The following is a 14,034-nucleotide window of genomic DNA, read 5'->3' as shown; positions in this document are numbered from 1 at the left end:
GTGGGAGTGAGTGGTGTGGTAGGGGGTGTGGGAGTGAGTGGTGTGGGAGTGAGTGGTGGTGGAGTGAGTGGTGGTGGAGTGAGTGGAGTGGGAGTGAGTGGTGTGGGAGTGAGTGGTGGTGGAGTGAGTGGTGTGGGAGTGAGTGGAGTGGTAGTGAGTGGAGTGGGAGTGAGTGGTGGTGGAGTGAGTGGTGTGGGAGTGAGTGGTGTGGGAGTGAGTGGAGTGGGAGTGAGTGGTGTGGTAGGGGGTGTGGGAGTGAGTGGTGTGGGAGTGAGTGGTGTGGGAGTGAGTGGTGGTGGAGTGAGTGGTGTGGGAGTGAGTGATGTGGGAGTGAGTGGTGTGGGAGTGAGTGGTGTGGGAGTGAGTGGTGGTGGAGTGAGTGGTGTGGGAGTGAGTGGTGGTGGAGTGAGTGATGTGGGAGTGAGTGGAGTGGGAGTGAGTGGTGTGGGAGTGAGTGGTGTGGGAGTGAGTGGTGTGGGAGTGAGTGGAGTGGGAGTGAGTGGTGTGGGAGTGAGTGGTGTGGGAGTGAGTGGTGGTGGAGTGAGTGGAGTGGGAGTGAGTGGAGTGGGAGTGAGTGGTGTGGGAGTGAGTGGTGTGGGAGTGAGTGGTGTGGGAGTGAGTGGTGTGGGAGTGAGTGGTGGTGGAGTGAGTGGTGGTGGAGTGAGTGGTGTGGGAGTGAGTGGTGTGGGAGGAGTGGTGTGGGAGTGAGTGGTGTGGGAGTGAGTGATGTGGGAGTGAGTGGTGTGGGAGTGAGTGGTGGTGGAGTGAGTGGTGTGGGAGTGAGTGGTGTGGGAGTGAGTGGTGTGGGAGTGAGTGGAGTGGGAGTGAGTGGTGTGGAGTGAGTGGTGGTGGAGTGAGTGGTGTGGGAGTGAGTGGTGTGGGAGTGAGTGGAGTGGGAGTGAGTGGTGGTGGAGTGAGTGGAGTGGGAGTGAGTGGAGTGGGAGTGAGTGGTGTGGGAGTGAGTGGTGTGGGAGTGAGTGGTGTGGGAGTGAGTGGTGTGGGAGTGAGTGGTGTGGGAGTGAGTGGTGTGGGAGGGAGTGGTGTGGAGTGAGTGGAGTGGGAGGGAGTGGTGTGGGAGTGTGGGTGGGTAGATCGTAGGCAGGCCAGCCTAACCGGGAATGACCGTGGCCGAGAAGACCTGAAGCTTAGTGCGGAGCGACAGACCAGGTAGCTTCCACACAGCGTTACGCAACCGATGAAAAGATATTGCCGCTCGACTGATTCGGAGTGAGACCTCTGCTGTTAAACTGGAGCCGGTCATAAGCACACTGCCCAGGTATGGGAAACTCTCCACTCTCTCCACAACTGCCCCATCACCGATTGGGAGTTGTGGGGGTGGAGTGTCCGATGGTACAAAATACCCAGGCAGGTGCTTAGTTTTGGTGGGGCTGATGGTAAGGCCCCACCTCTTAGTGGCAAGCTCCAGGTTCAGCAGCAGCGCCTCCAACTCCTCCTCTGAGTGAGCGGCAATTACCAAATCATCGGCATACATAACGTGGTTGAGCAATAGGGAGCCATCCCTTGACCGCACCCGGGCATCGATCAGCTTCCCATTGTATCTGTACCAGATGGAAATTCCTCCGGTACTAATGAAGGCTTCACGAACTACGTGGTCGAAATAGATGTTAAATAATATGGGAGCCAGAGGACATCCCTGTCGCACCCCAAAGATCACAAATCCTTGAAAGATCTGGACAAGGTCCCATCGGTGAGCTCCTCCGGCAGGCAAGGCTGCGTTGGCTGGGTCATGTAGCCCGCATGCCCAGCCACCGCATGCCGAAACAGCTTTTGTTCGGCCGGATCGAGGGGGCTAAACGGGCGCGGCACGGGCTAGATAAGAGATGGAGTGATGTGGTACAGGAGGACGTGGAGCTGAGTGGACTTGCCGATGACCGGTACCAGCGGTGTCAAGATCGGCCTCTGTGGAGGAGGCTCGTGAAGGACGCTACTGGGCAGTTGGAGGCAGTCGCCCTCCAACAACAACGGAGGGCGGAGGAGCGACGCTCACAACAACGAGCGGAGCGCCGGGTGGCTAAAGCACAGCAGGTTGGCACAGTAGGGGGCACAGGTGGTGCATCAGCCAGTCATCCCAGTCAGTCGACCCGTGGCACCTGGGTCTGCCCCGTGACCTCCTGCCAGCGGGCGTTCGACACTTCACGTGGCCTCAGGGTGCACATAGAATGGTACAAGTGTCGTGGTGACGTCACCGCCACTTAGTGGCGAATGGCGGTTGTTGTTGTGAGTAGGTAGATGTGTGGGTGTGTGTGGGTGTGTGGGTGGGTGGGTATGTGTGTGTGTGGGTATGTGTGTGTGTGGGTATGTGTGTGTGTGTGTGCGTGTGTGGATGTGTGTGTGTGCGGGTGTGTGAGGTTCACCTTGGCTCTGTGGGTGGTGCTGGGGGTGAGACTGAAGTGGGTCGTCTGCCCACACACGCCCAGACCCAGCAGCGAGCTTAGAGGCAGGGGCATCTAGAGACACACAGACACACACATACAGACACACACATACACATACATACATACACACAGATATACACACAGACACACACAGATAGAGACACACAGACACACACACACAGATAGACACACAGACACACACACATATACACACACACACATATATACACACAGACACACACACAGATAGAGACACACAGACACACACGCAGATATACACACAGATACAGAGATATACACACACATACACACACACAGATATACACAGATACACACACACAGATGCACACTCAGATACACACACACACAGATAGACACACAGATACACACACACAGATAGACACACAGATAGACACACAGATACACACATACACACAGATACACACACAGATAGATACACACAGATAGATACACACACAGATATACACACATACATAGATATGCACACATACACACACAGATATACACAGATATACACACAGATAAACACACACAGAGATATATACACACACACACAGATACACACACAGAGACACACACACAGATACACACACACACACACAGATACACACACAGATACACACACAGAGTCTATGGCTCTCTGAGTGGTGAGTCTATGGGTCTCTGTGTGTGATGAGTCTGTGGGTCTCTGTGTGGCGAGTCTATGGGTCTCTGTGTGGCGAGTCTATGGGTTTCTGTGTGTGATGAGTCTATTGGTCTGTGTTTGATGAGTCTATGGGTCTCTGTGTGTGATGAGTCTATGGGTCTCTGTGTGGTGAGTTTATGGGTCTCTGTGTGGTGAGTCTATGGGTCTGTGTGCGTGTGTTGAGTCTCTGTGTGGTGAGTGTCTGTGTGTATGTGTGAGTCTCTGTGTGTGTGGTGAGTCTGTGTGTGTGTGTGGTGAGTCTCTGTGTGTGTGGTGAGTCTGTGTGTGTGTGTGTTGAGTTTCTGTGTGTGTGTGGTGAGTGTCTGTGTGTGTGTGGTGAGTGTCTGTGTGTGTGTGGTGAGTCTCTGTGTGTGTGTGGTGAGTCTCTGTGTGTGGTGAGTCTCTGTGTGTGTGATGAGTCTACAGGTCTCTGTGTGCGATGAGTCTATGGCTCTCTGTGTGTGTGGTGAGTATATGGCTCTCTGTGTGTGTGTGGTGAGTCTCTCTGTCTGTGTGTGTGTGTAATGAGTCTCTGTGTGTGTAATGAGTCTCTGTATGTGGTGAGTCTATGTGTGTGTGTGTGTGAGTCTGTGTGTGTGTGGTGAGTCTGTGTGTGTGTGTGGTGAGTCTCTGTGTGTGTGGTGAGTGCTGTGTGTGTGGTGAGTGCTGTGTGTGTGGTGAGTCTCTGTGTGTGTGGTGAGTCTGTGTGTGTGGTGAGTCTCTGTGTGTGTGTTGAGTCTCTGTGTGTGTGTTGAGTCTCTGTGTGTGTGGTGAGTCTCTGTGTGTGTGTTGTGAGTCTCTGTGTGTGTGGTGAGTCTCTGTGTGTGTGTGTGGTGAGTCTATGGCTCTCTCTGTGTGTGTGAGTCTCTGTGTGTGTGTGAGTGAGTCTCTGTGTGTGTGTGTGGTGAGTCTCTCTGTCTGTGTGTGTGTGTAATGAGTCTCTGTGTGTGTAATGAGTCTCTGTGTGTGTAATGAGTCTCTGTGTGTGTAATGAGTCTCTGTATGTGGTGAGTCTATGTGTGTGTGTGTGTGTGAGTCTGTGTGTGTGTGGTGAGTCTGTGTGTGTGTGGTGAGTCTCTGTGTGTGTGGTGAGTGCTGTGTGTGTGGTGAGTCTCTGTGTGTGTGGTGAGTCTGTGTGTGTGGTGAGTCTCTGTGTGTGTGTTGAGTCTCTGTGTGTGTGTTGAGTCTCTGTGTGTGGTGAGTCTCTGTGTGTGTGGTGAGTCTCTGTGTGTGTGGTGAGTCTCTGTGTGTGTGTGGTGAGTCTCTGTGTGTGTGGTGAGTCTCTGTGTGTGTGTGGTGAGTCTCTGTGTGTGTGTTGTGAGTCTCTGTGTGTGGTGAGTCTCTGTGTGTGTGTGTGGTGAGTCTATGGCTCTCTCTGTGTGTGGTGAGTCTCTGTGTGTGTGTGGTGAGTCTCTGTGTGTGTGGTGAGTCTCTGTGTGTGTGTGGTGAGTCTCTGTGTGTGTGTTGTGAGTCTCTGTGTGTGGTGAGTCTCTGTGTGTGTGTGTGGTGAGTCTATGGCTCTCTCTGTGTGTGTGAGTCTCTGTGTGTGTGTGAGTGAGTCTCTGTGTGTGTGTGTGTGGTGAGTCTGTGTGCGGCGAGTCTATGCTCTCTGTCTGTGGTGAGTCTATGGTTCTCTCTGTGTGTGTGAGTCTCTGTGTGCGTGTGGTGAGTCTGTGTGTGTGTGTGTGTGAGTCTCTCTGTGTGTGTGGTGAGTCTATGGCTCTCTCTGTGTGTGTGTGTGAGTCTCTGCGTGTGTGTGAGTGGGTCTCTGTGTGAGTGTGGTGAGTCTCTCTGTGTGTGTGTGAGTCTCTGTGTGTGTGGTGAGACTCTGTGTGTGAGTGAGTCTCTGTGTGAGTGTGGTGAGTCTCTGTGTGTGTGTGTGAGTCTCTGTGTGAGTGTGGTGAGTCTCTCTGTGTGAGTGTGGTGAGCCTCTCTGTGTGAGTGTGGTGAGTCTCTCTGTGTGTGTGGTGAGTCTCTGTGTGTGTGAATCTCTGTGTGTGTGCGATGAGTCTATGGCTCTCTGTCTGTGGTGAGTCTATGGCTCTCTCTGTGTGTGGTGAGTCTCTGTGTGTGTGTGGTGAGTCTCTGTGTGTGTGTGGTGAGTCTATGGCTCTCTCTGTGTGTGTGAGTGAGTCTCTGTGTGTGTGTGTGTGAGTCTCTGTGTGTGTGTGGCGAGTCTATGGCTCTCTGTCTGTGGTGAGTCTATGGCTCTCTGTGTGTGTGTGTGTGGTGAGTCTCTCTGTGTGTGGTGAGTCTATGGCTCTCTGTGTGTGTGTGTGTGATGAGTCTCCGTGTGTGTGGTGAGTCTATGGCTCTCTGTGTGTGTGTGTGTGTGGTGAGTCTCTGTGTGTGTGGTGAGTCTATGGCTCTCTGTGTGTGTGTGGTGAGTCTCTGTGTGTGTGGTGAGTCTATGGCTCTCTCTCTGTGTATGTGTGTGGTGAGTCTCTGTGTGTGTGGTGAGTCTATGGCTCTCTGTCTGTGGTGAGTCTATGGCTCTGTGTGTGTGTGTGTGGTGAGTCTCTGTGTGTGTGGTGAGTCTATGGCTCTCTGTGTGTGTGTGATGAGTCTCTGTGTGTGTGTGATGAGTCTCTGTGTGTGTGGTGAGTCTATGGCTCTCTCTCTGTGTGTGTGGTGAGTCTCTGTGTGTGTGGTGAGTCTATGGCTCTCTCTCTCTCTGTGTGTGGTGAGTCTCTGTGTGTGTGTGTGTGTTGAGTCTCTGTGTGTGTGGTGAGTCTATGGCTCTCTGTGTGTGTGTGTGATGAGTCTCTGTGTGTGTGTGGTGAGTCTATGGCTCTCTCTGTGTGTGTGTGTGTGGTGAGTCTCTGTGTGTGTGGTGAGTCTATGGCTCTCTGTGTGTGTGTGTGGTGAGTCTCTGTGTGTGTGGTGAGTCTATGGCTCTGTGTGTGTGTGTGTGGTGAGTCTCTGTGTGTGTGGTGAGTCTATGGCTCTCTCTCTGTGTGTGTGGTGAGTCTCTGTGTGGTGAGTCTCTGTGTGTGTGTGAGTGAGTCTCTGTGTGTGTGTGATGAGTCTATGGCTCTCTGTCTGTGTGGTGAGTCTATGGCTCTCTGTGTGTGTGGTGGGTCTCTGTGTGTAGTGAGTCTCTGTGTGTGTGTGGTGAGTCTATGGCTCTCTCTGTGTGTGTGAGTCTCTGTGTGTGTGTAAGTCTCTCTGTGTGTGTGGCGAGTCTATGGCTCTCTGTGTGTGTGTGTGTGAGTCTCTGTGTGTGTGTGATGAGTCTCTGTGTGTGTGTGTGATGAGTCTATGGCTCTCTGTCTGTGTGGTGAGTCTATGGCTCTCTGTGTGTGTGGTGAGTCTCTGTGTGTGGTGAGTCTCTGTGTGTGTGTGGTGAGTCTATGGCTCTCTCTGTGTGTGTGGTGAGTCTCTGTGTGTGGTGAGTCTCTGTGTGTGTGGCGAGTCTATGGCTCTCTCTGTGTGTGTGTGGTGAGTCTCTGTGTGTGTGGTGAGTCTATGGCTCTGTGTGTGTGTGTGTGGTGAGTCTCTGTGTGTGTGGTGAGTCTATGGCTCTCTCTCTGTGTGTGTGTGGTGAGTCTCTGTGTGTGGTGAGTCTCTGTGTGTGTGTGAGTGAGTCTCTGTGTGTGTGTGATGAGTCTATGGCTCTCTGTGTGTGTGGTGAGTCTATGGCTCTCTCTGTGTGTGTGTGTGGTGAGTCTCTGTGTGTGGTGAGTCTCTGTGTGTGTGTGTGGTGAGTCTCTGTGTGTGGTGAGTCTCTGTGTGTGTTGAGTCTCTGTGTGTGGTGAGTCTCTGTGTGTGTGTGTGTGTGGTGAGTCTATGGCTCTCTGTCTGTGTGGTGAGTCTATGGCTCTCTGTGTGTGTGTGTGTGTGAGTCTCTGTGTGTGGTGAGTCTCTGTGTGTGTGGTGAGTCTATGGCTCTCTCTCTGTGTGTGTGTGGTGAGTCTCTGTGTGTGTGGTGAATCTATGGCTCTCTCTCTCTGTGTGTGTGTGGTGAGTCTCTGTGTGTGGTGAGTCTCTGTGTGTGTGTGTGGTGAGTCTCTGTGTGTGTGTGATGAGTCTATGGCTCTCTGTCTGTGTGTATGGTGAGTCTCTGTGTGTGTGTGTGTTGAGTCTCTGTGTGTGTGTGGTGAGTCTCTGTGTGTGTGTGTGTTGAGCTCCGTGCGTACTCGCACGCCGATAGCGCTCACCTGCATGCACGGATAGCACGACAGCCCGTACTCCAATCCTGCACCACCACCACCACCACCACCGCCACCACCACCACCGCCACCACCACCACCACCACACTGGCTTATGAGCTGGTACGTGGCAAGACAGGGCTGCTGCTGCTGCTGCTGCGACGGCTGTTGTTGCGGTTGCTGTGGTTGTTGTTGCGGTTGCTGTGGTTGTTGCTGGTGGTGGTGGTGGTGAGCGGAGAGAGCCATCGGCATGCCAACCGTGGCCTGTTGCAAGAAGTGAATGTGGTGCATGTTCAGCTGCTGCTGATGCTGCTGCTGATGCTGCTGATGATGATGATGAAGCTGATGATGCTGCTGATGCTGCTGCGGTTGCTGATGCTGCTGCTGCTGCTGCTGCGTGCGTGAGTACGACTGCCAGCCTCCCGTGGGAATATCGGCAGAGCTGGGGCGCCTGTAGGGGAGAGAGAGTGGTGAGCGAGGGGCTGTGTGTGTGTGTGTCAGTGTGTGTGTCTGTGTGTGTGCGTCAGTGTGTGTCTGTGTGTGTGTCAGTGTGTGTGTGTCAGTGTGTGTGTGTCAGTGTGTGTGTGTGTCAGTGTGTGTGTCAGTGTGTGTGTGTGTCAGTGTGTGTGTGTGACAGTGTGTGTGTGTGTCAGTGTGTGTGTGTGTCTGTGTCTGTGTGTCTGTGTGTGTGTGTCAGTGTGTGTGTGTCAGTGTGTGTGTGTCAGTGTGTGTGTGTCAGTGTGTGTGTGTCAGTGTGTGTGTGTCAGTTGGCACAGTAGGGGGCACAGGTGGTGCATCAGCCAGTCATCTCAGTCAGTCGACCCGTGGCACCTGGGTCTGCCCCGTGACCTCCTGCCAGCGGGCGTTCGACACTTCACGTGGCCTCAGGGTGCACATAGCCTGGCACAAGCGTCGTGGTGACGTCACCGCCACTTAGTGGCGAATGGCGGTTGTTGTTGTTGTGTGTCAGTGTGTGTGTGTCAGTGTGTGTGTGTGTCAGTGTTTTGGTGGGGCCTTACCATCAGCCCCACCAAAACTAAGCACCTGCCTGGGTATTTTGTACCATCGGACACTCCACCCCCACAACTCCCAATCGGTGATGGGGCAGTTGTGGAGAGAGTGGAGAGTTTCCCATACCTGGGCAGTGTGCTTATGACCGGCTCCAGTTTAACAGCAGAGGACTCACTCCGAATCAGTCGAGCGGCAATATCTTTTCATCGGTTGCGTAACGCTGTGTGGAAGCTACCTGGTCTGTCGCTCCGCACCAAGCTTCAGGTCTTCTCGGCCACGGTCATTCCCTCCCTTCTCTACGCTTGCGAAACGTGGACCCCCCTAATGGAACATCTTCGCCGGTTAGAAACATTTAGGCTGGCCTGCCTACGATCCATCCTGGCTTTAACCAGACTGGATTGTGTGAGGAGCTCACAAATCCTTGAAAGATCTAGGCAGGGTCCCATCGGTGAGCTCCTCCGGCAGGCAAGGCTGCGATGGCTGGGTCATGTAGCCCGCATGCCCAGCCACCGCATGCCGAAACAGCTTTTGTTTGGCCGGATTGAGGGGGCTAAGCGGGCGCGGCACGGGCTAGAGAAGAGATGGAGTGATGTGGTACAGGAGGACGTGGAGCTGAGTGGACTTGCCGATGACTGGTACCAGCGGTGTCAAGATCGGCCTCTGTGGAGGAGGCTCGTGAAGGATGCTACTGGGCAGTTGGAGGCAGTCGCCCTCCAACAACAACGGAGGGCGGAGGAGCGACGCTCAGAACAACGAGCGGAGCGCCGGGTGGCTAAAGCACAGCAGGTTGGCACAGTAGGGGGCACAGGTGGTGCATCAGCCAGTCATCTCAGTCAGTCGACCCGTGGCACCTGGGTCTGCCCAGTGACCTCCTGCCAGCGGGCGTTCGACACTTCACGTGGCCTCACGGTGCACATAGCCTGGCACAAGCGTCGTGGTGACGTCACCGCCACTTAGTGGCGAATGGCGGTTGTTGTTGTTGTTGTGTCAGTGTGTGTGTGTCAGTGTGTGTGTGTGTGTGTCAACCACTCACCCACTCACCCACCCACTCACCCACCCACTCACCCACCCACTCACCCACCCACTCACCCACTCACTCACCCACTCACTCACCCACTCACCCACTCACTCACCCACTCACCCACCCACCTACTCACTCACCCACCCACCCACTCACCCACCCACTCACCCACCCACCCACTCACCCAACCACCCACCCAACCACCCACCCACCCAACCACCCACCCACTCACCCACCCACCCACTCACCCACCCACCCACTCACCCACCCACCCACCCACTCACCCACCCACTCACCCACTCACCCACCCACCCACCCACTCACCTACCCACTCACTCACCCACCCACTCACTCACCCACCCACCCACCCATCCACTTACCCAACCACTCACCCAACCACTCACCCAACCCCTCACCCACCGACCCACCCAACCACTCACCCAACCACTCACCTACCCACTCACCCACCCACCCACTCACCCAACCACCCACCCACTCACCCAACCACTCGCCCACCCACCCAACAACTCGCCCAACCACTCACCTACCCACTCACCCACTCACCCACCCACCCACCCACTCACCCACCCACCCACCCACTCACTCACTCATCCACTCACTCACCCACCCACCCACTCACCCACCCACCCACTCATCCACTCACTCACCCACCCACCCACCCACTCACTCACCCATCCACTCACCCACCCACTCACTCACCCACACACCCACTCACTCACCCACCCACTCATCCACCCACTCACTCACCCACTCACTCACCCACTCACTCACTCACCTACTCACTCACCCATCCACTCACCCACCCACCCACTCACCCACCCACCCACTCACTCACCCATCCACTCACCCACCCACTCACCCACCTACTCACCCACCCACTCACCCACTCACTCACCCACCCACTCACCCACCCACTCATTCACCCACAAACCCAACCACTCACCCACCCACTCACACAACCACTCGCCCACCCACCCAACAACTCGCCCAACCACTCACCCACCCACCCATTCACCCACCCACTCACCCATCCACCCACCCACTCACTCACCCACCCACTCACCCAACCACCCACCCACTCACCCACCCACTCACTCACCCACTCACCCACTCACCCATCCATTCACCCATCCACTCACCCACCCACTCACCCACCCACTCACACAACCACTCGCCCACCCACCCAACAACTCGCCCAACCACTCACCCACCCACCCACTCACCCACACACCCACACACCCACTCACCCACCCACTCACCCACCCACTCACTCACCCAACCACTCACCCACCCACTCACTCACCCACTCACTCACCCACTCACCCACCCACTCACCAACCCACCCACTCACTCACTCACCCATCCACTCACCCACCCACTCATTCACCCACAAACCCAACCACTCACTCACCCACTCACCCACCCACTCACTCACCCACTCACTCACCCACCCACTCACCCACCCACTCATTCACCCACTCACCCACCCACTCATTCACCCACAAACCCAACCACTCACCCACCCACTCACACAACCACTCGCCCACCCACCCAACAACTCGCCCAACCACTCACCCACCCACCCACTCACCCACCCACTCACCCATCCACCCACCCACTCACCTACCCACTCACCCACCCACTCACCCAACCACCCACCCACTCACCCACCCACTCACTCACCCACTCACCCATCCACTCACCCATCCACTCACCCACCCACTCACCCAACCACTCACCCAACCACTCACCCACCCACTCACCCAACCACTCGCCCACCCAACAACTCACCCAACGACTCACCTACCCACCCACCCACTCACCCACTCACGCACCCACTCACTCACCCACCCACTCACCCACTCACCCACCCACCCACCCACTCACCCACCCACCCACTCATCCACTCACTCACCCACCCACTCACCCACCCACCCACTCACTCACCCATCCACTCACCCACCCACTCACTCACCCACCCACCCACTCACCCACCCACCCAACAACTCACCCACCCACTCACCCACTCACTCACTCACCCACCCACACACTCACCCAACAACTCACCCACCCACTCACCCAACCACTCGCCCACCCAACAACTCACCCAACCACTCACCTACCCACCCACCCACTCACCCACTCACGCACCCACTCACTCACCCACCCACTCACCCACTCACCCACCCACCCACCCACTCACCCACCCACCCACTCATCCACTCACTCACCCACCCACTCACTCACCCATCCACTCACCCACCCACTCACTCACCCACCCACCCACTCACTCACCCACCCACTCACCCACTCACCCACCCACTCGCCCACCCACCCAACAACCCACCCACCCAACCACTCACCCACTCACCCACCCACTCACCCACTCACCCACCCACTCACCCACCCACTCACCCACCCACTCACCCACTCACCCACCCACTCACCCACCCACCAACCCACCCACCTGTCAGTCTCCATCACAAAGGGGTAGCAGGTCGTCAGGTAGCGTGGCAGTGGCACCAGGGTGGCCATGGGCGGCGGTCCAACGGGAAGTCCGAAAGGGGCGACCCCCCCACGACCTCCGCCAACCCCCACGGAGGGCTGGACCCCTCCGTGGCCACCCCCCTCGGACCCCCCCTCGGACCCCCCCTCCTGCCCCCCCTCCTCCCCCCGTGGGCGTGGAACGAAGGGAGCCACCTCGGCACACAGACGGGGGGGCTGGTGGGGGGAGGGGGGTGGGGGGAGGGGGGGGGGGGTCAGGGTGGGTGGGGTTCACGGTGGCCGTGTGGGTGGGTCACGATGTGGGTGTAGTGTATAGTGTAGTGTATAGTGTAGTAGTGTATAGTGTAGTGTATAGTGTAGTGTATAGTGTAGTGTGTAGTAGTGTAGTGTATAGTGTAGTGTGTAGTGTATAGTGTAGTGTGTAGTGTAGTGTGTAGTGTAGTGTATTGTGTAGTGTAGTGTGTAGTAGTGTATAGTAGTGTATAGTGTAGTGTATAGTAGTGTAGTGTATAGTGTAGTATGTAGTGTAGTGTGTAGTGTATAGTGTAGTGTATAGTGAAGTGTATAGTGTAGTGTGTAGTAGTGTATAGTGTGTAGTAGTGTATAGTGTAGTGGTGTATAGTGTAGTGTATAGTAGTGTATAATGTATAGTAGTGTATAGTGTATAGTAGTGTATAGTGTATAGTAGTGTAGTGTATAGTGTAGTGTATAGTGTAGTGAATAGTGTAGTGTATAGTGTAGTGTATAGTGTAGTGTGGTGTGTAGTGTATAGTAGTGTATAGTGCAGTGTGTATAGTGTAGTGTATAGTGTAGCGTGTAGCAGTGTGTATAGCAGTGTAGTGTATAGTGTAGCGTATAGTGTAGTGTATAGTGTAGTGTATAGTGTAGTGTATAGTGTATAGTAGTGTAGTGTATAGTGTAGTGTATAGTAGTGTAGTGTGTAGTATAGTGTATAGTGTAGTGTATAGTATAGTGTAGTGTATAGTGTAGTGTATAGTGTCGTGTATAGTTGTGTGGTGTATAGTAGTGTAGTGTGTAGTGTATAGTAGTGGTGTGTATAGTGTAGTGTATAGTTGTGTGGAGTATAGTAGTGTAGTGTCGTGTATAGTTGTGTGGTGTATAGTAGTGTAGTGTATAGTGTAGTGTATAGTGTAGTGTATAGTGTCGTGTATAGTAGTGTAGTGTATAGTGTAGTGTATAGTTGTGTGGTGTATAGTAGTGTAGTGTGTAGTGTAGGTCACGACTTGTAGAGTAAAGACACTACATCAGTAACAATTGTGGGTTTACTCTCAGCCACACACGAGCGCTGTGATGCTTGACCGGCCACCACGTTTCGTGTGTAGGTGACACAACTGATTGGTCGTGCGTCGGGTGGTGGCGGGGTTTAACGACACATAACGCTGTAAGCCACAACAACAACACTATGTTTTGCGTGTTATTATAAATCAATTCAAATTACGAACGGGCCCGTGTCTTTGTTTTTGTCGGCTTCTTTTAAAATGTAACAACTCGCGCAGGGTACACGCACGAAAATAAAAATAAATTTAATTTACCTTAATAAATAAAAATATAACACAAAAACAAAAACCCCGTTCGACCGGGTGCGTTGCGACTCGCCGCGGCCGAGGGCCTTCCTCGGGCTTCCCGCGGAAAAAAAACAGGCAACGCCGGTCACCTCGTAAGCGGTCAACCCCGACCGCGAACGAACGGAGCCTTGGCCGTGAGGCCTAGCCCAGGCTTCCCGCATGAGATTTAGGCGAGGCCGGCGGTTCGTCTTCCGGGTACGCGTAGGTCGGAGCGACGGCGACGCTCACCTGCAGCGCGTCGCCCTTGCTCGCCGCCATGAGGAGGGAGGAGGCGCCGCCCTGCCGGAGGCCCCGGCCTCGCGGCGTCGGTCTAAAAGTCGACGAGCAGCGGCGGAGGAGGCGGAGGTGGCGGAGGCGCTGCGAGCGAACGGCGACCCGAGACGGCGGTTGCCATGTCAGGGGTGACGTCACGTTGAGAAAGCCACGCCCACACTCATGAATATTAATGAAGTCGCACGCACCAGTTACCGCCCCCATCATGAATATTAATCAGGTTCGCAAGAGTTACCGACCGCTGTAAAAAGTGAGCGCCTCCCCTCATGAATATTAACGAGGCCGCTACGGTTACCCCGTCATTAACATAAATAAAACCGCAACAGTTTTCCTCCCCCCTCATGAATATTAATTAGGCTGCAAT

The 14,034-nt window shown here is 54.8% G+C and overlaps 1 protein-coding gene across 1 annotated transcript; it reads right to left on the bottom strand.

The window, feature by feature from the left end:
- Positions 1 to 2,198: 2,198 nt before the first annotated feature.
- On the bottom strand, positions 2,199 to 13,872 carry LOC142922771 (uncharacterized). Its single transcript, XM_076063628.1, has 4 exons — positions 13,626 to 13,872; positions 11,774 to 12,027; positions 7,263 to 7,704; positions 2,199 to 2,468 (listed from the first exon to the last, which is right to left on the bottom strand). Exons 1-4 carry the CDS (start codon positions 13,653 to 13,655, stop codon positions 2,214 to 2,216), a joined length of 981 nt encoding a protein of 326 aa, XP_075919743.1. The 5' UTR covers positions 13,656 to 13,872; the 3' UTR covers positions 2,199 to 2,213.
- Positions 13,873 to 14,034: the final 162 nt, after the last annotated feature.

This window comes from Petromyzon marinus, unplaced genomic scaffold, assembly GCF_048934315.1.
Source record: "Petromyzon marinus isolate PM22_M1 ecotype Great Lakes invasive population unplaced genomic scaffold, UKy_Petmar_22M1.pri1.0 PM_Scaffold_167, whole genome shotgun sequence".
Lineage (NCBI taxonomy): Eukaryota > Metazoa > Chordata > Hyperoartia > Petromyzontiformes > Petromyzontidae > Petromyzon > Petromyzon marinus.
The sequence above is the reverse complement of the archived record's forward strand: the minus strand, read 5'-3'. Positions and strand labels throughout refer to the sequence as shown.

Coding starts and splice junctions, on each gene's coding strand:
- LOC142922771 (XM_076063628.1), bottom strand. CDS start 13,655: ATGGCGGCGAGCAAGGGCGACGCGCTGCAG. Junction 12,028..13,625: donor GCAAGGGCGACGCGCTGCAG/GTGAGCGTCGCC, acceptor TCCCCCCACCAG/CCCCCCCGTCTGTGTGCCGA. Junction 7,705..11,773: donor TTTGTGATGGAGACTGACAG/GTGGGTGGGTTG, acceptor TCTCCCCTACAG/GCGCCCCAGCTCTGCCGATA.